At 41.3% G+C, this 23,912-nt stretch overlaps 3 protein-coding genes across 6 annotated transcripts; 2 read left to right on the plus strand and 1 right to left on the minus strand.

Annotated features, from left to right (window-relative positions):
* The first annotated feature begins 220 nt into the window (after positions 1–220).
* Positions 221–5,982, plus strand: pole2 (polymerase (DNA directed), epsilon 2). Of its 2 annotated transcripts, none has more exons than XM_071528450.1 (19): positions 221–314; positions 564–664; positions 785–860; positions 1,291–1,368; positions 1,546–1,639; positions 1,779–1,853; positions 2,015–2,098; positions 2,321–2,377; positions 2,500–2,548; positions 2,857–2,929; positions 3,111–3,283; positions 3,595–3,684; positions 3,815–3,869; positions 3,977–4,036; positions 4,144–4,221; positions 4,812–4,920; positions 5,222–5,398; positions 5,590–5,657; positions 5,844–5,982. In XM_071528450.1, exons 1-19 carry the CDS (start codon positions 244–246, stop codon positions 5,860–5,862), a joined length of 1,587 nt encoding a protein of 528 aa, XP_071384551.1. In that variant the 5' UTR covers positions 221–243; the 3' UTR covers positions 5,863–5,982. The 2 variants fall into 2 exon arrangements, with proteins under 2 accessions (XP_071384551.1, XP_071384552.1); XM_071528451.1 differs by having other exon boundaries at positions 3,980–4,036.
* A 574-nt stretch (positions 5,983–6,556) lies between these two features.
* Positions 6,557–12,045, plus strand: klhdc2 (kelch domain containing 2). Of its 3 annotated transcripts, none has more exons than XM_071528445.1 (14): positions 6,557–6,674; positions 7,781–8,062; positions 8,173–8,252; positions 8,386–8,503; positions 9,060–9,172; positions 9,801–9,885; positions 10,155–10,238; positions 10,468–10,548; positions 10,756–10,814; positions 10,942–11,051; positions 11,176–11,248; positions 11,545–11,632; positions 11,747–11,799; positions 11,909–12,045. In XM_071528445.1, the coding sequence occupies exons 2-14, from the start codon at positions 7,790–7,792 to the stop codon at positions 12,030–12,032; spliced, it is 1,341 nt and encodes a 446-aa protein (XP_071384546.1). In that variant the 5' UTR covers positions 6,557–6,674; positions 7,781–7,789; the 3' UTR covers positions 12,033–12,045. The 3 variants fall into 3 exon arrangements, with proteins under 3 accessions (XP_071384546.1, XP_071384547.1, XP_071384548.1); XM_071528446.1 differs by having other exon boundaries at positions 6,578–6,674; positions 7,784–8,062; XM_071528447.1 differs by having other exon boundaries at positions 6,642–6,688; positions 7,784–8,062.
* Positions 12,046–13,450: 1,405 nt separating this feature from the next.
* On the minus strand, positions 13,451–23,317 carry LOC139651509 (ribosome quality control complex subunit NEMF). Its single transcript, XM_071528444.1, has 32 exons — positions 23,176–23,317; positions 23,009–23,077; positions 22,664–22,766; positions 22,359–22,484; positions 21,812–21,960; positions 21,503–21,570; positions 21,263–21,352; positions 21,021–21,094; positions 20,853–20,923; positions 20,658–20,733; positions 20,324–20,464; positions 19,904–20,112; positions 19,603–19,773; positions 19,454–19,517; positions 18,910–18,998; positions 18,656–18,759; positions 18,496–18,558; positions 18,233–18,345; positions 17,580–17,637; positions 17,382–17,440; positions 17,141–17,261; positions 16,710–17,022; positions 16,465–16,507; positions 16,327–16,376; positions 15,549–15,699; positions 15,349–15,426; positions 14,865–15,077; positions 14,428–14,463; positions 14,095–14,201; positions 13,946–13,989; positions 13,742–13,821; positions 13,451–13,587 (listed from the first exon to the last, which is right to left on the minus strand). The coding sequence occupies exons 1-32, from the start codon at positions 23,232–23,234 to the stop codon at positions 13,510–13,512; spliced, it is 3,270 nt and encodes a 1,089-aa protein (XP_071384545.1). The 5' UTR covers positions 23,235–23,317; the 3' UTR covers positions 13,451–13,509.
* Positions 23,318–23,912: the final 595 nt, after the last annotated feature.

The following is a 23,912-nucleotide window of genomic DNA, read 5'->3' on the forward strand; positions in this document are numbered from 1 at the left end:
GTAATACAAATGATCAAAGTGAATAATATGTTAAAGGAGGGGGACTCTGTAGTAAATTAAAATAAAGTTCTTGTTTTTGGAGTATTTTTTCCCTTGTATTTATTTCTACGCAGCAAAGCTTCCTCTTCTTCCTTCGTTTTTTCCAAAACGAAGGAAGAAGAGGAAGCTTTGCTGCGTAGGAAGTGATGAAATACATGCGGAAGTTAACATTTAGCGCCAAAGCTTGAGTTGATAACAGCAGCTATGGACGTCGTTCGCAAAATAAAGACTAAAGTGTCTGCAGGTTTCAAGATGCGGGGACTTATACTGCGACCGTATGTATTTTAAATCCCGGTTGTATTCGTAAAAAGTGTTTTTTGAACGTACTGCTAGCTAACAACATCACACAACTACAACTTCTGTGGGTTTCAGTTGATTTTCCAGGCTGTCACCTCAAAGTCAGGGAAGGGATTGGATACTATGGAGACTATCTCCCTAATTTAAATATTACTAAAAATAATAAGAATAAAAAAATATGAACGGGTTTTCATATGTTGGTTTTTTTTTATTGTTTGGTGTTCCAGTGAAGCCAGCAGATACCTTGTGGAGGTGCTGGAGTCCGTCAGTCCCATTGAACTGGATGATGTTATTGAAAAGGTCCTAGATGCTGTGGAAAAGCAGCCATGTAAGTACAGTCAGTCTCAGCAGGTGACAGTATAAGACAAGATATTTGATGTTGAGTATACAATCTTTCTGTGTTGTTGCTTGTGGTGTGTTTTGAGTGTGTGATCATGTTTTCCAACAGTGTCCTCTACCATGATAGAGCTGTCTGTGGTGGAAAGTGCTGTGCAGGACTGCAGTCAGTCTTGTGATGAAACCATGTAAGTTATATGGTGCTTCCTCTCACTTCATTAGACAACTTAATATTTTAGTTGAATAGGTATTTTTTAATTATGTTAAGCATTTAATAGAAGTTATTCAGTGAAATGCTAAGCACCTATCAGAAGTTTACAAATATGTGTTCATGTAAACAAACCTAAATTTAAAGTTGTCGTTTTGTATGATTACGTTAATTTGCATGATTGCAATTGCATAACAGACTGTGGATAAGAGACTAGGACTAATAGTCGACTTAGTGTTTATTTATGCAGGGACAGCCCTGGCATCTATGCTATATTGTAATAATGCTGTAATTACTTAATGTGGTACAGTGAGACATTTTTATAGCTAACCAACCTAATAATTACATGTATCTCTATTATCCTCAAGCAAAACTTACTTGTTGATGAGAGTTATTTAACTGTTTTCCAGAGATAACGTTTTCAACATCATTGGAGCCTTTGATGTGCCCAGATACATTTACAGTGTGGAGAGGAAGAAATTTGTACCGTAAGTAAAGTGAAGGTTTCTCTCTCCTTTGTGTCAAAATGAACCCAAAAAATAAACAGATTTACAGCTTTTTTTCTGCAAATTCCTGACCTAGACTTCTAGCACTTACTTATGCAGACCTTATGGCATACTGTGGGTTTCATCAAAAGTGTTTTTGATTATGTCTCTGTCTCTCAGCATCAGCATGACCAGCTATCCAGCCCCCAGTCTGTGTGGTCTGGCCAAAGACAAGGCTGAACTCTTCAGAGAGCGCTACACAATGCTACAACAGGTCAGTGAGCTCTGCTTCACTATGCCTTTCACTGAGGTTTTAGTGTCCAGACTGAGGAAGTGTCCCAAAATAACCCTCCTTGCTGCAGTTTCCAATATGTGTAGTTACGATGTATTTATATAGAGATGTTTTTTTGTAGCGAACGCATCGGCATGAGCTCTTCACCCCACCTGTGATAGGAGCTGCTGTTGAAGAGAGCAGGAACAAATTTCAGGTATCAAATCTCAAACCCCTATATTGGCCACTGTATAGACTAATGGTTCTCAAATCCAGTCCTCTGCATCCAGGGGACTGGATTTGATAGCTGGAGATTGTTTTATTGAATGTGAAACACTTTTTAACTTGATTGTTTTGCACTAAAAAATTTGTTTCTAGCTCAAGACAATTGAAGCACTGCTGGGTAGCACAGCTAAACTGGGAGAGGTCATCGTATTAGGGATGATCACACAACTGAAAGAGGTGAGTTAGTGGTACAGATGTCTTTATCCATTCCAATTCAGATGGAGATGTTCATTACGAAGCACATACACAAAATTCTCCCTTGACTTTGTAAAGTTCCTTCAAATTATTGAAAAGTTATTCAGCCAAACTTGTGAATGTGTTGCTTTCCTGTTTATTGGTCAGCACACTGTGTATTTTTATGTCTAGTTTTATATACGTAGACGTCTTACTTTTTTCTAGGGTAAATTCTACCTGGAGGACCCAAGTGGAACAGTACAGCTGGACATGTCCAAGGCAATATCCTTTCATTCATGTAAACACATGATGTAGTGCAGCAGGGACTGTCCAGTATAATTACTTTACATTATAGAATATTTTATGGCTATTAAAATGAATGTGTTCCTTAACCATGTTCTCACCAGTTTCATAATGGCCTGTACACAGAATCCTGCTTTGTACTGGCAGAGGGTAAGAACGGATATAGGCTATCCTTTATTGAATCAGGTAGTCTTGTCTTTTTCGAGAGACACCTGAGAACATAAACATCCATAAAAATAACAAAGAAAATACATAATATAATTTTTAACTTTATACATTCATACATAATACATTTTATTCTAAAGCATTATACATTACCCTTTATACATTTTATTATACATATATTCATTATACATTTTATTCTCAAGCATTATTACATATTTATGGACAAGCACAGATGTTTCTGTAAAGGGAAAAGTCTTGTTGTGTGAGGTGAAGCCGTGGCCTCTGTCCTCCAGGTTGGTACGAGGACTCTGTGTTCCACGTCAACGCCTTCGGGTTCCCTCCAACAGAACCGTCTTCAACCACAAGGTCAGTCGGTCAGAAAAAAAAGCGCTGAGACTGTAGCAACCTAATGTATCAGTCAATGCAGTAGCTTGAACTCTGGTCGTCCCATTGAAGCGCAGTGTACCTGCTCACGACACGACCCTGATTCCCTAAATAGCTAACAACATGCTGAACATCATGTTTGAATACTTGGCTGTGTTCCCAGGGCCTACTATGGCAATATTAACTTCTTTGGCGGTCCATCCACCACATCGGTGAAGGAGTCTGCCAAGCTGAAGCAGCTGGAGGAAGAGAATGAGGACGCCATGTTTGTAGTCGTCTCTGATGTGTGGCTGGACAGTGTAGAGGTGATGGAGAAGATCCACCTCATGTTCTCAGGTCTGGTATTGACACAGTTTTATACTTTCTGCTAACTGACCACTTTTGTGTTTTTATTTTTGCGTCCGATCATAAGTGAAGCTTTTTCTAGTGCATCTAGTGCGGCAAATGACAGAAGAGGCTCAATGTAAAACCTTAAGACAAAATTTAAATTATTACAAATTTACTTTACTTACTTTATGTTAAGGTTTTTATAAACATTGTCTTTTTCCCCTTCGCAGCACCTCACACTGTTTATGTTTGATGGATACAGGTTAAGATATTTCATGGGACACCAGTCTCATACAGCCTCGCCATGTTTTTTCTTGTAGGCTATGCTGCAATGCCTCCCACCTGCTTCATCTTCTGTGGAAACTTCTCCTCCGCGCCTTATGGGAAAACACAAATCAAATCACTCAAAGGTGAGAGCTTTAGATTCTCATCACTCATAATGTTCTTCCTGAGATCTCTATGTATATTTAGAGGTGCAATACAGGGATTGATAGGCAACATTTCAGACTGTAATGTATTCTTCTCTCTTTCTCTTTTTAGAGTCATTAAAGGCTCTTGCCGATGCCATCTGTGCATATCCCAGCATTCACAGCAGGTAATATCTGACAGAGTTGTTGCTCTGTTCCCTTCTGTTCTCTTCTATTCAAGTTTCAGCTCACATGACATTGTGTTTGACTTAATGTATTCATCTTAAACCTGCAGTAGTCGCTTTGTGTTTGTACCTGGTCCTGAAGACCCTGGTCCCAGCACCATCCTGCCAAGGTAAGCATTCAAAGACATCTAGCTTTGAAGTCTTTGATCTTTGAAGCTTTGATGTGAGTTTTATTCAGTGGGTTGGACAAATATAGATGAATATGTGTTTCCCTCAGGCCTCCGTTGGCAGATCACATCACTGAGGAGTTCAGACAGAGGGTCCCGTTTTCCGTGTTCACTACCAACCCATGCAGGTGAGACAGATATGTGGCTTTTGTTAAATGCAGAAACATTTATATACATATATACTGTATATATATATATAGGGTTGCATGTTGTCATGACCATGGTCTTGTTTGTTTACAGACAATGATAATGACAATGATAAATTGATGTTATAAAATGCTACACATAGCACCTTTAATTAGGGCTGTATGATACAGCCACAGCATAAAAATCTAAATCATAATATTGACCAATGCAATTTCCAGATCTCAAGAGGCTGCAGTTTTTCATCATAGGGAGAGGTGTTTCAGACAGCTGCTGAACAAAGCTTTTCTTGTGCTGTGCAGAGGCCCAGTCTACAAATTAAGCTGTAAATCAGAGATCCAACAGCTTTTTTTGTTCTGTTTTGGGTTTTTTTGCTGAAAAGGCTGTAGAAAAAGCTGTATATCACAATTCATATTGCAATTGTAATATTTGGCAAGTGATTAATCATACACCAGTTTGCCTTGGAGACATTTGTGGGGTCATGTGACCTGACTCATGATCCTAGGTCAGTATTTCTACCTAGGAAACTGTGTGAAACCGGGCTGTGATTCTGGTGAAATGTTTTTCCTGTCAGGATCCAGTACTGCAGCCAGGAGATCGTCATTGTCAGAGAAGACCTGGTCAACAAGATGTGCAGGAACTGCGTCCGGTTGCCCAATAATAATCTTGACATTCCAAACCATGTGAGTTTCAGCTTCTCCATCCAAGCCTGTGTAGACTTGAGTGAAGTACCTCTCATTGTAGACAAGTAATGAGTTGTTTTAAACCACTATTAGACGTCTTTCCTCTTTAAGTAATATTTACTGTAGTGATAGCTTGTTGCTCCAAAGCTGTTGGTAAAGTCATCATGACCTCAACTGAAAACTGTACCTGCTGATCTGGTTTAATGTTCTGAGAAAACATAACTTGAAATATTGCTGACATTCTCCGAAGGCTTCAGGACACCTTTGATCTTACAGTCTCTTTCTTCCTGTCTGTCCCCAGTTTGTGAAGACCATCCTGTCCCAGGGCCACTTGACTCCGCTGCCTCTATACGTCAGTCCCGTATTCTGGGCGTACGACTACTCCCTGCGCGTCTACCCCGTCCCTGATGTCATCATCTTCGCAGACAAATACGATCCCTTCAGCATCTCCAACACAGACTGCCTCTGCATTAACCCGGTACGAACCCACCTATATCATTTTTAGTGAATTATCTTCGGACAGAAACTGAAAGAAAAGTGTTTTTCCAGCTGGTAGTTATTTTCTTTATGTCTTTCAAAGTGCTGTCATGGCCTCAGTGTGTACTCAGGTGGTATTTATTGACAAAGTGCCTGTTGCTAATATGTTTTGTCATTGATTTATTATTGCAGGGCTCATTTCCAAAAAGTGGCTTCACATTCAAGGTGTACTACCCATCCAACAGGACTGTTGAGGACAGGTGGGGTGGATTCGCCTTAAAGTTTCACTTTTCTTTCCAGGTTATGTAGTATAAATAATTTAAAACTTCAAAAAAAATCTTTGTAATTATTAGAACCACCATATATAGCCTATTGTTTGGTTATAATTTATTCGTCAACTCAACAGTGTTGTTTCTAATCTGTGTCATGTTCTTCTGTGTTCACAGCAAACTTCAAGGACTCTAAAGAAAATGTACAAGATTTACAAGTGGATCTTGTTTTCATACTTATTGTTTTGTACAATGCCGTTGTAAAATATGTTTAAAATGAACTGGTAATGAACCCATTGTGTTGTTTTATTTTGTATGTACCTTTTCTATCATGAAAAATAAAGGTTCTTATTCCTTAAATGAATGTGTTATTTTTACTGAACTGCCTGACATCTTTATTTAGCACGAGCATGATATTCATAGCAAAATCCTAGTTTGAGTATGTGTGCTTGGAAGCAGCTCCGCTGTGTAACCAGTCTGGAAGACAAGTGTAATGTTGGGAGATATTTTTTAGGCTACTATAAAACCTCCTTCCTGCTTATAGGTTTGCCTGTCAGTAATTTATACGGAAGCAAAACGGGTATTTTAGGGTTAGGATTGGGAATAGTTAAGATGATTTATGACTATGGATTCCGTCTTGATCAAATTCCTATCCAAAACATATCAGTTACGTTATGCTATGTTTACTGTAGCACACAAAATCTGTAATTGAATTGATTTGAATTCAGCTACCAAACCCAAATTATAATATAATAAACACATATGAACTATTCATACTTTTTAATTATTGTGTTACAAGAGTTGTTTTGGAGTTATCCGGGACCGAGACAGGCTTCCTGGGACGTGCGTGCGTGACCCCTCCCCCCTCCGCAAATTTCTGTTGACCTTCTGAAAATGGCGGCCGTAAAAAGACGACGTCTTCCTGTCGGGCCCCCAGAATGCCTGTAGCGACCCCACATAAATGGCGTGCTGCTTTTGAAATTTGCACGAAAACAAACATCTGACAAGGTAGGCCAAGACAGGTGCGAATACTTTCTACTAGCGCTGGATATGCTTTTAATACCACGCTGAAACGATATATGTAATGTTATTACTTCATTTGCCTGACGTAGCGTTAGAGAGTAATGCATTTTAAAGTTTAAAAACGTCCTGTCTCGGGTGTATTCTCTGATGAACAGCTGTTCAGTGCTCGCTGACGTACTGAGCAGCAACTATGTGGTTTGATCAAAGATGTTAGTGATAACAGGGCTTCATTTGTCTCTCTCCGCTTGAATACAGAAACTAAGCTAACAGCTGCTACTAGGGAACCTAACTAGTCAGTTTGACGTTACCTTAGCAGGTCAGTAGCTGCACAAGTTGCAAGCTAAGTTGTGTTTTCTACCTTGGATAACGCTTATAATCTTGGTAACAAAGCCGTGACGTGGACTAAAAAGATGAAGGCTCTAGTCTAGCAAGAGTCCCGTAGACAGCAGGGTTTGGGTCATCCATGAATTGAACTGAAAATGCATGGTGAATTCCAGTTCAATCCCTGGAGTTGGAAATGGAATTGCATCCGCCTCTCAGGAATCAGAATTGGCAACAGAATGTGATCCCATAAAATTCCATGAAAGAGAGGCTGTCTTGACTTGCTAAACATATAAATCAAACATTATGAAGCAAATTAAAGACAGTCAAAACAAATCAAATACATTCAGTCATAATGTATGTATTACGATTACATGTTATACATTTAACATTTTATGATATTCAGTATTGATAATATTAGATTACTATGTGTAATCTCAGATATGTGGTAAGGGAAAAAAATGGAATTTCATTGCATTAAATTAAACTTCCTGAAATTCCAATTCAATTCCAATTCTGTTTCCTGTAGGTTTTTTCAAATTTTGGTTCCAATTCCAAATGAATTTGAAGTGATGAGTTCATTCATGAATTGACCCCAACCCTGGTAGACAGAGTATGCCAAGTCAGTGACCCTTGGCTAGCATGCACATGTGGCTATGTCCCATTGTCTCATATCTGGGTGACATCATCATTTACAGACAATAAGGGAACTAAGTGGGTGATTTGTCTTTGAACCAGAGACTGACTCCTCTCTCTCTCTCCTGCCCCAGCAGGACACCATGGCAGAGATGGAGCAAGATGTTGGAGACCTTGCGCCGGCTGGGGAGGATGACGATGACTCAGACAGAGATGAAGAGGATAGAGAATTTGACTGGATAGCCGAAGATGATGATGACGATGAGGAGGAAGAAGAGGAAGAGGAAGAGGTGGAGGACGAACAGCCGCTGGATACCGAAGCGTCCGAGTCGTTTGAGTTGGACGCCCCGGCTGAACGCAGTGGTCATGTTGCAGTGGTTGATGGGAACTTCATGTATGTGTGGGGTGGGTACAAGGTAAGGATCGTATTACATGAATAGCCTAACAAGTGTTTCCTTTATATTTATGTATTCTGCCCACAGATTACATGTTTATCTAAATGATTCTTTTTTTTTCCTGCAACAAGAACGCTCAAAACCACGGATTCTTTGACTTGTACCTGCCGAGAGTTGAGATCTGGGCATATAACATGGAGTCAGGAGTATGGTAATAACCATTTATATTGTGTATTGATAACATAACGGTTAGCAACCATCATCTACACTAAAGTTATCATGTCACAGACGCAGATCATGAAAGGAAAGTAGGGTAACTAATAAAAATTCCCATGTATTTACAGGACAAAGCACATAACGGGAGGTAACCTGCACACCTCCATGTCGGGCAGCTGTGGGGTTTGTGTCGATGGAGTCCTGTATCTGTTCGGAGGGCATCACGCCAGGGGAAACACAAACAGGGTAAAGTTTGTGTTTGTGCCAAGCAAACTCCGCAACATCCTCTTGTCATTTTGAAATCCTGATTTAAAAACACGTGCACAGTAGTACAGAGGTGTGACCGAGTCAACTTTGCTTGAGTCCCCAAGCCAGTTTCAAGTCTTGAGGCACATTCTCAAGTCTAAATGTAGAACACCAAGTCAAGTCAGAACAAATCAAGAGTCCAGTATCAATGTCTTAAAGAAAACAAAATATCTAGGACTTTTCAATTCAATATAATTTTCATAGGATAAAATTTGGTAAGTGCATCATGAGTTTGATTTCTATAATAAATAATTCCATACAAATTCAGAAAATGAAATTTTAAATTCAGTTGTCTGGAACAAATCTCACAATTTTCAATCTGATTTACACATACACAAGATCTTTTGTCAAGACTTTAGAAACCTTTTCAGTATCAATATCAAAATATTTGCTGAGTCAGATGATGTCAAGCCAGTCCGAATGCAAGAGTACTGTTATTTGTGCTGATCTTCTACCATCTCAACTTGTAAACAACTGTATTCTGTGCTGTTTCCAGATCTACCGGCTCCCCCTGAGAGCTCCCAGCCTGGTCTGGGAGGAAATGAGGGATCTGAAAGGACTTCCTCCGTCCTGCAAGGACAAACTAGGCTGCTGGGTTCAGAAGAACAGGTGAGGGATGAATACACAATTTCTCTCTCTCTCTTTTGCTTTTCACCAAATGTTAATCTGTTAAAGAAGATGTAAAAGAAGTATGAATAAGTTTAAAATCCCAGGTATTCACCCACTATGCTTGGGAAAGTGGTAGCATGTGAGTAAGGGATAAAGTACAGCAAGCCGATCATTATTGCAAAATAAGCCCCCCGCAGGGCGACTCAAGAATAATGTGAAGCAGAAGCGACATTACAGTCCCACTTGTTACAAGAATACTTACCAGACTTGAAAGATAAATACATTAAATATTGATTTAAAATTTGTTTATTAGAAGTTAAAGTAATTTACCAGCTTCCGCCAACAGAAATCAACATAATGGACTAGACTTCTTGACTGCGGAGTGATATTAGATGTGAAACAGCAGCCTGTTATTCAGCAATAACAGACTCAGAAGAATGTGTTCATTAGCCAATCAGAATTAAGTATTCAACAAAGCTGTGTAATAAGCATGATTAACATATTTTTTATTTCAGTTATTTTTAATTGGTTTACAGTGAGAAATGCTTAGGAGTAACAACAGAGTATTGATTTTTTTCACAGGAGAGATATTGTAAACAAGTTATGTCTCATCATATTCTGTCCACAGACTAATATTCTTTGGGGGCTATGGCTACGCTGCACAAGGACCTCATCGAGGGACGTTTGAATACGATGAATCATCATCATTTGTGGTTTGTAAACAATAATTCCCTTCACATGGTAAACGGAAACACTGAATTCAAGTGTCACATCATTTACACTGTATATATTTTTGAATTCCATTTGATTCAAACTAAAAAGGAGAAAAATATGATTGTCATGCTATTTATAGCAAGTTACAAAGAAGCTTGAGTGCCCACCTCCTATAAAGACACTTCTTTTATAACATTATAGTAATTCGATTTTGGGTTGTTGCATTATTATGACTTGAAATGTAAATTTCTCCCTGCGGTTGTTGCAGTGGGACAGTCCTGGGCGAGGTTGGAACAATCACATCCATATCCTGGACCTGGAGACCTCTACATGGAGCCAACCCATCACCAAGGTGAACATGTGCACACACACAGCCAACGTCAACACACACACACACACACAAGTGTGCGCACATTGAGAGCCAACTTCTCTGAACCTCGGGTGCTTCCCAATAGCAAACAGTAGCCTCATATTTCATAATAAACCCTTTTTTTATATACATTGTACCTGTTGTTATGTGCCGTAATCCAGTTTTTACCGCTGTGAAATACCCTTGAATCTTTCTGTCTGACCTGATGTAGGGGAACACCCCGTCTCCCAGAGCGGCACATGCCTGTGCCACAGTGGGCAACAGAGGCTATGTGTTTGGAGGACGATACAAGGTAAGAAAAAAAGCAACAATTTAACATTTGGGCCCATTTAGCCAATTGCTTGAGAATTTCTGTCATGTAAGCATGGTATTGCTAATGTAGCCAAACTATTAAAAAAATGCAAATATTCAGTTTACTACAGCTTTGCATATTATGCCAAATATGTAAGATGAGTGAAATTTTATCAGTCAGTCTCAACACCTCTCATTCTCTCCACAGAACTACAGACTAAATGACCTGTACTACATTGACATGGACACATGGGAGTGGCATGAAATGTAGGTGTTGCACAGATGTCAGCCTATATCGGGCTGGCCTCACAATGACTTTTCTGGGTTACAGTTCGTTCACTTTCTGATTTCTCCTGTCAAATCTTCCTCTTTTTCCTCCCCCGCCGTCCTGCAGGAGCGTCCCACAGCAGGGTCCCGTGGGCCGATCTTGGCACTCCTTCACTCCTGTGTCACCAGACCATATCTTCCTCTTTGGAGGTTTCACCACAGACAGAGAGACACTGAGTGAGTGTGGCACTTGCCCTGGAGTAGCAAATGATCCAAAATGATCCCCAGTCCCATGCAATCTCTAACCCAAGTTCTTACTGCATAATAGATCCCAGTTATTTTACTCATCTGTGTCTTACAGGCGATGCTTGGCTGTACTGCGTGAGTAAAAATGAGTGGAAACCGTTCAAACATGGTCACACAGAGAGCCCCAGGTAATTATCTCAGCTCATAGTGTGTGTGTGTGTGTGTGTGTGTGTGTGTGTGCCCAGTGGCATATTAAGTAGGTAGACTGTTCTTCAACCAGAGAACTGTGTTTCAGCAAGCATAATTTCGCCCGGCTGTAGTGTTCTTGTGCAAGTCACTGACCTCCCTGAGTAGGGGGACAACAAAAACAAAATCTCCCTACTGGGTTCAATAATGTATGACAGTATTATGTGGTTATGTGCTTGTGACTACTAATAGAAACATGCATGGAGGCATCTCCTCACGTTGTGCTTGTGTGTTTCAGACTGTGGCACACAGCGTGCTCTGGTCCAGACGGAGAGGTATTTGTGTTTGGAGGGTGTGCCAACAACTTGTTGTCTCATCACAGAGCTGTGAGTCGCACATCATAACTTCATATCACACACACAAAAATCAAACCGGGTCTCTGTAGAGAACATATTGAGATTCTCTTGATATTGACATTCTCTCTTTGTTCCCACCAACAGGCTCACAGCAATGAGTTGTTGGTTTTCAACGTTCAGCCCAAATCACTAGTTCGGTGAGTATGAGCAGAAGGGAACTCCATGCTTAACAAAGTGGACTTGTATTTGATATTGTCCTCCTGACGCCGAATGTTCTGTGTCTCGATCCTGTCTGTGTCTCTCCAGGTTTTGTATGGAGGCCGCTCTGCAGCATAGGGAGCGCCTGGCTAGTTCCTGGGACTACTTGCCCAAACACCTCCTGCACAGCCTCCAGCAGAGAATGGCACGCGTCAACACACTGGGCTCCTAGTCTAGGAGGAAGCCATCAGTCCAGTCCAGGGGATGATGTATGATGATGTATGTATGTATGTAAGAGATGGAGAAAATGAGAGGGAAAAGTACTGGTTGGTACTCTAAGAGCAGGTAGGCCTTTTTAGAGTGCCACAAAATGTTTTAGCAATAGTGAACTGCCATGGCTCTGTGGAAAGTGAATTCTGACTGTCCCACCAAGGTTCGCAGGTGATCCTCAAAGTCGTTTATATCAATCAATCAGTCAAGCACCTATGAAGCCAGTTGAATGTTCAGTAGACTGGTGCAGCGATGCTCAACCTCGTCTTAGCATTACACAGTGCATTTAGCCAACCCCCTTTTCTGTAAAGTGATTACACAACCAGCCTGTAGGGAGTCAAAGGGAGAGTTCTGGTCCTTTTAAATCCACCCAAACAACACCTGCATCAGTGAGATGGTTGTTGAAATATTGGAAACCAAAGTGAACATTGCTAGTGAAATTGAGTGAGACTAAAAATGTTTCTGTAAAACAGAAAATCAGTTCCATGTTATCGTTGTAAAACTGTTAGAGGCCTCCTGTTTTGAAGGTGCTGAATGTTTTAATGAGAGTTTCCAGCCCCATTGATGTTCACTTGTCATTTTAAACTTCTGTTTCCCATGTGTCAACACCAAATACAGTGGTGCAAGGCTGGAACTGGAAGTCAAACTGGTTCCTTAAAAATCTCTACTATTGCTTTAATGATACATATAACTCTAGTTGTTCTACTAATGTTTGGCAGGATCTTGATTGCCGTAGTGTGCTACAGTTCACACAGATCTAAAACTAGTGCTTTAAAGACTATCTACTCTGGATCCATGGCAATTTTATTTTTAGTTCTCATATGTATATATTGTAATTTATATATTGCGTGGAATTGTGTGGTTCCTGTGTTTTGAAAGTGTTTAATTATGACTTACTGAAGAAGGCTTTAAAGCCTTTAAAATTAAAATTTTCGTAAGTGGCTCCTGTAGCGTTTAAATCCTATTTAATCAGTAACTGAAAGATTACTATAGCTATATTGTTGTTGAGCCACATTGCACTGAAATGCCTCATCAGTAGGACTTTTTTCTTATTTGTCTGGTTTGCACAATCTGCCCTTGGTGTTTTTATTGTAGAATACAATGCACAAAATGTGTTTAAAATGTTAATTTGGACTCAAGAAAGAATAAACACATGCTGGATTAAATTGTGTTATTCATCGTTATTAATTTACATGTTTTCATTTGAAAAAAAATAATCTGCTGAAAGTCAATAATAGACACAATCCATCTAAAAGATAAAACCACTTGCATCCAAACAATCCAAATAGTGGCGCTGTGCTACTGATCAGATCTCAACATTTAATCCTCATCATGTTTTTAAATATGATGTAGAAAGTCGGCACAGTATGACAGTCTGCGGTTCTGTATCCATGAATAAATCCCACACTCCTTGCCAGGCCCGTATACGCCCCTGTCTCTTATTTCTTCTTGGCAGCCAGCAGGTTCGGAGCGGACACTTTAACTTTGCCTGGCATGTTTCTGGATAGGTCAGTATCCTGTAACACACAAGAGGATGTGTGACGGCTTGCCTGGTAACACTAACCAAGACAAACTAAACTTATCACTGTATCAATTAAATTCTAAACACTTTACACAACAGACTTTTTAAAATAGATGTTCATTCCTATGCATTTTAATAAATCTCTTTACCTTGACACTGCGGAACAAGTCTTTTTCTCTGACTGAGGCCTCTTTGGCTTTCATGAAGCTGAATACTGCAGTGCGAGCAGCTAGAAGAGACACAACCACAAATACATTTACATTATTGTCCATTCTAATAGTGGTCTTGGTCACAATGAAAAAGCATCGGAAGCAAAAAAAAGTCTGAATATTAAAATGGTTCACTGATCATACCTTTTCCTTTCTTTTGAGTTCCCGGTGTCAATTTCACCTTGTGTCTAAGTAAAAAGAAAAACAACTGATTAGCCTTCATTTTCTACAGCTCCATTTTTCTGTCTTTTGCACAGAAAAAGGTAAAGCGTGAGTAATGGTATTGCACATACTTGTAGTTGGACAGGGCGGTGTAGGGAGCACAGACCGGCACAGCGAACAGCAGCACATCTTCAGGATGAGGCTGACCTGTCAGAGAGGTGAGCAGATTCTCTGCTTCCTGCAGAGACGGCAAGCACAAACAAACTTACACCAAGAGACTAGTGACAGTAGTTGTGGGGCAACTGCATGATTTAATGTTAACATGCATTTACCTCCCAAACACATCCCTTGAATTAAGGACAAGGACATCAACAAGGAGTATATAATTTCTGTCTATTACAGCTCCTGTATTTATCACAGTGTAATTATGTGTAAATAAAGTTACTGAGATAAAAGGAACTCACCTCTGCTCCAGGGTTGTCCTGGTCCACATCATCTTCCTGAAAGACAAGGCAAATAAGTACCAAATGCCAGTAAAAGTTGTATTTGGAGGATAAATCAATTAAGGGTCACCTGTCACACCGTCCAGTAAGTTTTTGAGACTAGAACAATCTTTGTTTTTTTGTCTAACCCTAACCTCAAAATTTGTCCCTGCAGGCCACTGTACACTCTGACAATGAGCCAATCAAAGCAAAACAACGCTTCAAAATGATTATAAACTTGATCCATTGTCTAAGTGATTGAGAAACTTTTAAATTAACATGTAGTGTCTAATTCTATAACAAAATGGCATTGGAAACAGGCAGGCAAACAGATTTCTTTGGAAAATGTCTATTCATTATTTTGACTTTCCTGGTAGTGGATCTATTTGTTGCTGAGCAGTGAGTGTGTCATCTCCTACCTTCTCCTCCTGTTCAGCTGGACCCCCCTCCACTCCAGGCTGTCCCTCCTCATCCCCTCCTTCTCCTGTCTTTTCTGGTTTATTCGCAGCAGTCTCCACACTACGGGGTTTCTGAGGCGGTTTCTGAGGGGCTTTCCTGACTGGCTCCTCTTTCCCCTTCCCCTTCTTCCCTTTCTTCCCCTTGTCCTTCTCCTCCTTAGTGGAACCGGCCGACTAGGGAAGACAAGTGGTTCTGAATTGTTTATTGTGTCAGGATGAAGGATTGTGCACATGACAGATGCTTAGACATGAAATTCAATTCTCGGCAGCTGTTGTCATGGCAATGGCATTGTAGTAACAGATGTTTGCATCCAAGATCACGCCAACATAATTCAATTTCATATTCATACTCTGTTAAAGCAATAACTATCCAAAATGTGGACTACAATGCCAGCAGGATTGTCAGGTGTGCTGAGGGTTTTATTGTGGTTTTTATCTTCCTCACCCCCAGAAGCTTCATCATCAGCTCCCTGTCCTCTTCATCCTGGTCCTTGTACTTCTCCTTGATCTTCTTCAGCTTGTTCTGTAGTGACACCAGAGGAGAAACACACACATGAACAACACATGGAAATATCTCATCACATACACTTTAATGTTTCCAAGATTTATCCATGAAATCCTTTGTGCTTTAAAGTCCTCTCTCACCTTTTGGCCTCTCTTCAGAGGCTGCTGGGAGGCTCCTCCTCCTCCTCCTCCACTCTTGGCTCCCTGATTGGCTGCAGAGTCACCACATGAATTCTCAGTCTTCTCCTCTATCTCACAACCTTCCTGTTTCTGCTTCTTCTTCTTCTCTTCTCTGGTGGCAAAGAGAAACACACTCTGGGATTAAATGGATCATTGGCCATACTGTGCACTTGGGCAGATTGGACATGGGAAGTATTATAAAGGCTATATGTAGGGCTGCAACTAATGATTATTTTCATTATTCATTTTTTTTGATTCATTGATTATTCATTTAGTCTAAAAAATGTCAGAAATAACGACAAATGGCCATCACAAGTTACCAGAGCCGAAAGGTATCTCTTATAATTGCTTACATAGTCTGACCAGCAGCCATTTCATAATGATATGAAATGGAGAAAAGCAAGTAAATCTTAGTATTTGTGAAGCTGTAACCAGCAAATGTTTGGTATTTTTACTTGATAAATGACTAAAACGATTACTGAAATCATAATCGATTCATTTTCTGTTGATCGACTAATCGATCGTTTCAGCACTAATACAAAGTCCTCTTGAACCTCTTGATAAATAAAGAAGGATTTCCACTACTTATTTCAACCCACCAGCCGTTTTGAGACTACCTGCTGCAGAAAGCCTCATTAGTGGGCTGTACTGCTACAGCTAAGCAGGAAGCACAACATGGTATATTCATCCATCACTGTAAGCCATGCTGGGGTGTTATATTTCTGTTCCATTAGCTCACCTTCTCTGCTTGGCAGTCATGTGTTTCCTCCCCTGTGTGTCTACATCGGCCTGAAGACAAAAGGTGAGTTAATATTAGCATTATTATAGAGAACCATACATTTCTAGGTAACATTTGCCTAAGACAATAACTGATTACCTGTGTGGTAACTTCCTTTTTGAAGCCGGCGTTTTGAGTAGTCCTGGAAAAAGGGAGAGGTAATTTAAGTCAGTACTGGGTATTGTCATATTGAATGATAGAACTATTAGGTCTGTAGAAATCCAAAGATAATGGGAGAAAAGTGGAGAAAGACCTTTCCAGTCCTGATGTGTTTGATAAAGTATGCAGCAGCAGGATATTCTACTTGTAAAAACAGATTAAATGCTGACAGGTGAAAACGTTACCTGCTGGACTGCAAGTGGGAGAGGGAGATGGTGGTATCTGGAAAGCTGACCTCTCCACTCTCTCCATCACTCTTCACCTCGCTCTCTTCCTCCTCCTCGTCCTCCTCTCCTTCCTCCTCCTCCATGTTGCTCTGCTCTGACGGCATCCTGTCTGCGTCCGATGTGGACTCCTCGGGAACAGCGGCCAGTTCTTCCCGCTCTGCCTCATTTTCCTTTTTTATCTTTCCCGTCTCGTCTTCCGTCTCTCCGTTCTCTCCATCTGCTCCTCCTCTGTCCTCGCCCTCTCCCTCTCCTTCATTACTGCTGTCATCACCTGCGAAGGCCACGGAAATAGTTACAGGTGTGTTCTGTGAATTCCTTTCATTTTCCAGTGCACACCTGAATATAACAGTTACAAACATAATAACTGCGGTTAATTTTGTGTCCCCTACCTATCAGCTCCTCTCCCTCCTCCAGCAGCTCAGTGGTGCTGGATGTCACCTCCTCCATGTCTTCTTCTATGGTCTTCACCTTCCTCTCCCCTCGGTGCCTAAACACACTCTGCTCATCAACCTACATGGAGGCAAAGAAGCAAATATGCACACACACACGCACACATTATTGTTTAAGGTTGTATTATTGGTGAGACTACAAAGAGCAAAAATGTAGTTAAACCAACATGATAGTGTTTACCTTGAAGAGGAAGCTGAAGCCCATCATCAAGTAAGAGGGCGGCAGAAAGTTTTTCTTTCCTGACGAGAAACATATCAAATGTTCAGTGTTCTGCTGTTACACATCCACATCCTCATAGCTCAGTTACAAATCACACTTATTATCTTTGGGTCTGGTGTCTTATACAATGCATATACCTTGGATGCAAGTGTTTCATACCTCTGATCATGAAACTTCCGGTGGTCAGGTACTCTCCAGTGGGAGCTGTCTTGGACACCTGTCCCAAGAGAGAACATCAGAATAAATAATAATAATAATTATAATTATAATAATAATACTTCTGCTGATCAGTTTATCTATTTTCTTTCTGCTTATCTTCAGCTCTTTTTGTTTCCCTCTGATAACACAGACACTTTGAACCCCACTAGTTAAGTTTTTATCTTCAACTCCATTTACCCAGTGATAAACACAGAGGAGATTAAAGACCCACACACTGTTATAAAATACAATGATAACAAGGCAACAGCAAACATGTCGTCCCCCACGAATGATCCAGTCAGCCTCTCTGCCATTCAGTAGCTGATATACCACCTTGTTTTCACCTGTAATTGTAGCGCACCCCTTGGCCAATCAGTTTAATTTTCAAAATGACGTAACACAGTGGTGAGATGCATCATTTCCCCAAGTTTTGTCAAAATCCGATAGGTGGTGTCTGAGCAATCAAGTGTGGCGGACGGACATATGAAAGAACAAATGGAGACTGATCCATCCAACCCCAAAGAAATGTAAAAAATATAAAGTAAAGAATTAATAATCAGTGCAAGAGGGATACAAAAAGAATCACGTGCAGTGGCCTGGTATTCATGACTGACCTGGTGATGGTGGACCCACCACGCACTGGTGATGATCTTGGCATCCCAGGCAGCGCTGTAGCACACAGACATAGTGCCAGCCTCTGTCAGGGTGCGAGGAGGGATGGGATCACCTAGAGCAGGGAGATGAGGAGGAGGAGAAGAGAGGAAACATAATGTAGCATGAGTGAATTAAACAAAATGTCATCATAAAGGAACAATGTTAAGCCACAAATAGAGAGAACAGGAGAGAGAGAGTAGTGAAGCCAGGTGAGCAGGTTTACCTGAGGGGTTTTTGATGACACAGCTAGTCGCTCCATGGAGGTCAGCGTGAACATAGATATCACCTGACAAAAAGTAAAGTTACACATGAGGGGATAAACCAACTCTAAACCATCGTCTGTAAGAATCTTTATGGTCAGTGTGTGTGTGTGTATCTGTTACCGGCCCTGAGGTAGCGTTTGACAATCATCTCGTTCTGTTGTTGGTCCCTTCCTGCGATGACAAGGTAATTCTCTGAGCTGATGAACCATAAGAACTTCTCAAACCTGACAAGGACAAGATGGGCAACAGAATAAAAAGGTGCAGAAGATCTCACTGTTTGCCAAGGGTATGTATACTGAAAAAAAGCCTGAATCAATTTATCTAGTTCCCCATGGTAAAGCTCTGATCTTATGAGCTGCTGCTGTGTGTCTTACCAGTAGACCTTCCTGGCCTTCTGAATGGTGGTCACTGTCTGCACCTCTTTTAGTGTTTTCTTTGTTTTCTTCTCTGCAGATTTAAAAGCCTTCGAAGACATGAAAACGGAAAAAAAGGTTAGGCGACTTGTCCACAGCATGGTCTTGTGAATCTCTAGTGCAAGCCTTGGTTTGTATCAACTTCACCAGACATTGTGCCCCTCTGATTATATAAGAAGTTGTCATCATGTGCCCAGCCTTTTAACCCCACCACACTAAAACATAATGTCAACAGGAAAGGCAAAGACAGTGCTATGTGTTTAGAAGGTTTGTGTGTAGCCTAACAGGTTATCATCATTATTAAATTTCACTCATTCCCTAAAGCAATCCCCAAACCTCCTTTAGCTAAAAAAAGAGTCTGAGAGGTAAAAAGTAACTAGAAGCCCAAGGTGTGGAGACTGTGAAACCCCAAAAATTATCCCAGTTTGTGTGTGGGCAAGAGAAAAAGCACCAGCTCCGCTCACTAAGCCTGTCTGTGGAGAAGAGGCAAAAAGAGCTTTCTCACCTTGTGTGCTGCTTCAACAGTTTTCTGTTCCTTCTTTGCAGCAGTCCGTTTGTGGTCGTAGTATCTAAAAAGGCAGAAGGAATTTGGTTCCTCGAGTGTAAAAAAAACTTGTGACTCTAACCACATGAAATGTTCACACCCAAACCTACTTTTTGGCATTGGCGTAGGCTGACAGGCTGAGATCCACGTCCACCAACATGGGCTTGTTCTTTTGCAGCTTGTTCTTCTGGCCTTTGTCTTTATTCTTGTTCTTCTTCCCTTTCTGCACCTCCTTCTCCTCCTCCTCCTCTTCCTGGTCCTCCTCAGTAATATATGGATTCCTGAAGAGGAAATGATACTATCAATAATTGAAGTGTGAGCTGAGTATTATACCAGCTGGAACTCAAATGGTATAAGGGCACAGAAAGGTCTGCAGTACTGAAGTTTCTGTATCAGTGATGATGGTCTCACTTTAAGAGCATAGTGATGTGGTTGGTCTGCAGCTTCAGCTCCTTGATGGCGCAGGCCACCGGGTCTCCAGCAGCCTGGGCTTCCTTCACAATGAGGCCTATCTCAGTCCAGTCCACCTGGTTGGCCAGAGCGCTGCACACCACCTGCAGCGCTCGCTCCACCACAGGCAGGTTCATCTCCACCAGCTCACCCTTTATCCTGTCCACCTCCTGCAACACACCCAACAGGAGACAAGATCGCTTTGGTATGCGTTTTGATTTCTTGAACAGCAGACAAACTAAACCAGCTGACCGTTAAATGTTAAATTGTCATCAATACGTTATCATTAACGCTTTAGATGGCAGAGGATGAATACATAGAGTCATCGATTGGAGCATCTGTCTGTGGCAATGGAAGCCCACAGCTGCTGCTGATGCTGACCTGTGCTTGGTGCAAGGCCTCCAGCCTGTGCTCATGGTCCCTCTTGACGTTGTCCAGCTTCTTCAGAGCCTGTTTCTCCTGCTGCAGGGCCTTCATGTCGATCCTCTGGCTCTCCATCTTAGAGTAGAACTCATCCACTGCCTGAGGGAGAGGATCACTTGAATTTAATATCACAATCCTGCAGAAAGCAATTGGACTTTTTCAGATTTTCTGACAGGTAAGTAGCTTTCCCATAATGCTGTAGTGATAGTTTGGAATTTTGCAGACCAAAAAAGCTGGATTTGGAAAACATTCTTACCCTTACAAGATATACAAAGATAAAACTAATATTCACCTTGTCAAATGAATCAAACTCCACATAGGGGCTCTTTGCATGCTGGGCAAAGAGGAATGGATGGAATTCCTCATACCTGTAAGTAGACAACATCATTATAAATCGATGTACATAGATAGATCAACTGCAAATTATAGTATTATGTAGAGTATACACCTATGTAACAAATCATGTGTTACACAAAACAGGGCTTACGTGAGCAGTTCTTCACTGGGTTTGTCAGCAGTTAAGCTTGGTTTCTTCTCACTCTTTTGAATGATGTAACCCTTGAATAAAACAAAGATTGCGAATGTCACAAAATCTATCACAGACTACCTCAATACTAACCCTGAAAATAAAAACTTGCCATTATTGATCTCTTACTTTTCCACTGAAGCTCTCAGTTTTCTCCATATAATTTTCTGCCATCTGCAGGGCCTCCAGGATTTTAGGTGCAACTAAAAAACAGACACATCGAATACCTTGACTGTTACGGATTTACAGAAAAACAATATAATAGTCATCATCCAACAAAATCTCAGACTAAAACCAGTGGTCCATCACCACTACAAACCATATGCCAACAACCTTAACTCCAACTGGTGTGTGTGGGAGAGCTACTGTACCTTGGGCAGCATCTACTTGGCTGTCGACTTTGACAGAACCAGACAGTCCCACTTCCATCAAACAGTGTTCTATCAGAGTGGCTCCATAGGCTGGAGAAATTTGGAGAGGAGACAAAACATGGTCAGTCTGTTCTCTTTTGCATGTTAAGAGAACTTTAAGACATTTAAAATTTTAAAGAAATCATAACAAGTCTGTGATGCAGTTTCAACCTTTTCATAACTGGTTGCCTGGCTACTTACGAAGGTGAGGGTTCAGGACCCTTTTCACTTGCTCTCCATTCGGTGCTTTGGAGAGGACTTCAGTGAGTCTACATGAAAAAAAAACAATCATAAAGAACAATTACACCTCTTTACGCCATCCATCTCTCCATACCACTGTCACATTTTTAGGTAGGGACACTCAAGGCAATCCAAGAGGCAGATGAAGCAAATTTCAAACAAGTTTTCAGTGGTACAGCAGGGATGCATTATATATTATTGTTGGGTTTTGAAGGGTGTCCATGTGGTTCACAAAGCCAACTAGTCTAGCACATACAAAGGTGTGTTTACCTGTCCAGACTGATGAGGGGTTCAGGGGGGCGGGCGTTCTCCACAGGATACCGCTCCCTCACGGCTATCTTAACATCCTCTGCATCAGCTGTGCGGAACCGCAGCAGATTCAGGATGGTGTACTCATAGTCTGCCAGAATGACGTTACCCTGAACACGGATATGGACAAATCAGAGAATACATGGGGCGGCTGTGGCTCAGGAGGTAGAGCGGGTCGTTCACTAATCAGAAGGTCGGTGGTTCGATCCCTGGCTCCTCCAGTCCGCATGTCGAAGTGTCCTTGGTCAAGATACTGAACCCCAAATTGCTCCCGATGGTTGGCCAGCATCCTGCGTGGTAGCTTGCCGCCATCAGTGTGTGAATGTGTGTGTGAATGGGTGAATGTAGGCATTGTTGTAAAGCGCTTTGAGTGGTCGGTAGGCTAGAAAAGCGCTGTATAAATGCAGTCCATTTACCATTTACACACATGATACCCAATATGATCTGAGCAAAGGATAGACAGATTTTTAAGATTGCCTCTGTTAATGTGTGATTTACACATGCTCACCCTGTCATAAAGTTCAACGATCAAGTGGTAGGCAGCCTCATCTGAGCCAAACTGGATGTCAACGATCCTGTCGACCCCAAGCTGCTTCACCTGGGTCAACCGCCTTGACTTCAGGTGTTTTCGACACTGTGGAGAAAGTAATCACAATCACAGAGACATCCACGACTCCAAAGCTATAATTTACAGATTAAAAACTTTAATTACAGTTAGCTTTTGGCAATCAGCTTCAATACAACCGATCCAACAATAATCAAATTCATCCAACACACTATTTGGCAGTGACAACAATAACAACAGGTTCTTACTTTCATGGCGAAGCCTGAAGGCATGATGTTCTTGGGCCATTCGAAGTCTGTGGAGTGAATTCGAATCCCAGACTCAACCAGGAGAATAGCCTTGGTGTCAGGCCTGAAACAGCAGAGTAACACTCATTTACACACACTGACTGACTAGTGACACATTAGGATACACAGGTTATAATAATGGGTAATAATAATATGTTTCATAAAGGGGTCTGTGCCTTGTAGAACATTATTAGTGTAACTTTGACAACAGGCTTCGGTTAGCTGGTATCTGACCTGACAGGTTTTGAAACGAAATGCAGGAACAATGCATAAGTTAACTTGGGTCAGAGTTCAAATAGACCTTACTTTTGTAGGCGGATGAGATACGTCTTATTGTCGATGTCATAGACGTTGTTTACTCTCATGCCAATGTAGCTGTGAAAGAAATGAATGGGTGATCAACATCTGTACACAAGTTGATGACTAGCACATGAGGCTAGCAAACTGTCTGCAGGCAAAAACACATCACCTACTTCGCATTGATCTCGGCAATGACCGCCCTGATATCCACTGTGTTGAACCTCGTTTTCATGGTGACTTAGCTGGCGGCTACAATTCAGAATATTTATTTAGATAGTGAAAGCAATTCATAACGTTAATACTGCTAGTGCAACATCAGCAAGGAACACAACCAACTCGCAGGGTTCTACTGCACATGCGTAGAGAACACCAGTTTTACGGTAGCCGATGTGGAGCAAAATGAATACTGGCAAACGCAACTGAACCAACTGAACCAGTACTGCGCATGACACATGGCACGTGCACAACTGCGCGCGTAGACACACGAAGCATAGCACGTGCATGCATGCATGCACACACATGCATGTCGCGCGCACGCGCAAACCTGCGCAAATATGTAAGTGCAATGATTGTGTATGTGTGTGCATGCGATGCTGCCAGGTGATGCTATGAATGCAGTTAAGCAGCCGCTGTGCCCAGGGACTGATTCAACATAATTACGCGTGTGGACGGCTCTTCAGTAGTCAATGTGTTCTGTATCATACAATGATGCATTACTCAAACTGGCTTATTGGTGTGAAAAACAGAGCGTGCATTCGAACTGCATGTAAAACACCTGACACCGAATGGAACAACAGAGGAAATGTTATGGACATCATGCAGAACAACAATCCGCTACCTAGTCGAAAGACATCCGAGCTGGCGGTCAGCACCCACCTATGGAAAAAAGGTAGGAGGCAAATGATTCCCC

This window comes from Centroberyx affinis, unplaced genomic scaffold (genome assembly GCF_046629955.1).
Source record: "Centroberyx affinis isolate AG114_WGS23_722 - 3 ecotype Tasmania unplaced genomic scaffold, CSIRO-AGI_Caff_v1 ptg001677l_1, whole genome shotgun sequence".
Lineage (NCBI taxonomy): Eukaryota > Metazoa > Chordata > Actinopteri > Beryciformes > Berycidae > Centroberyx > Centroberyx affinis.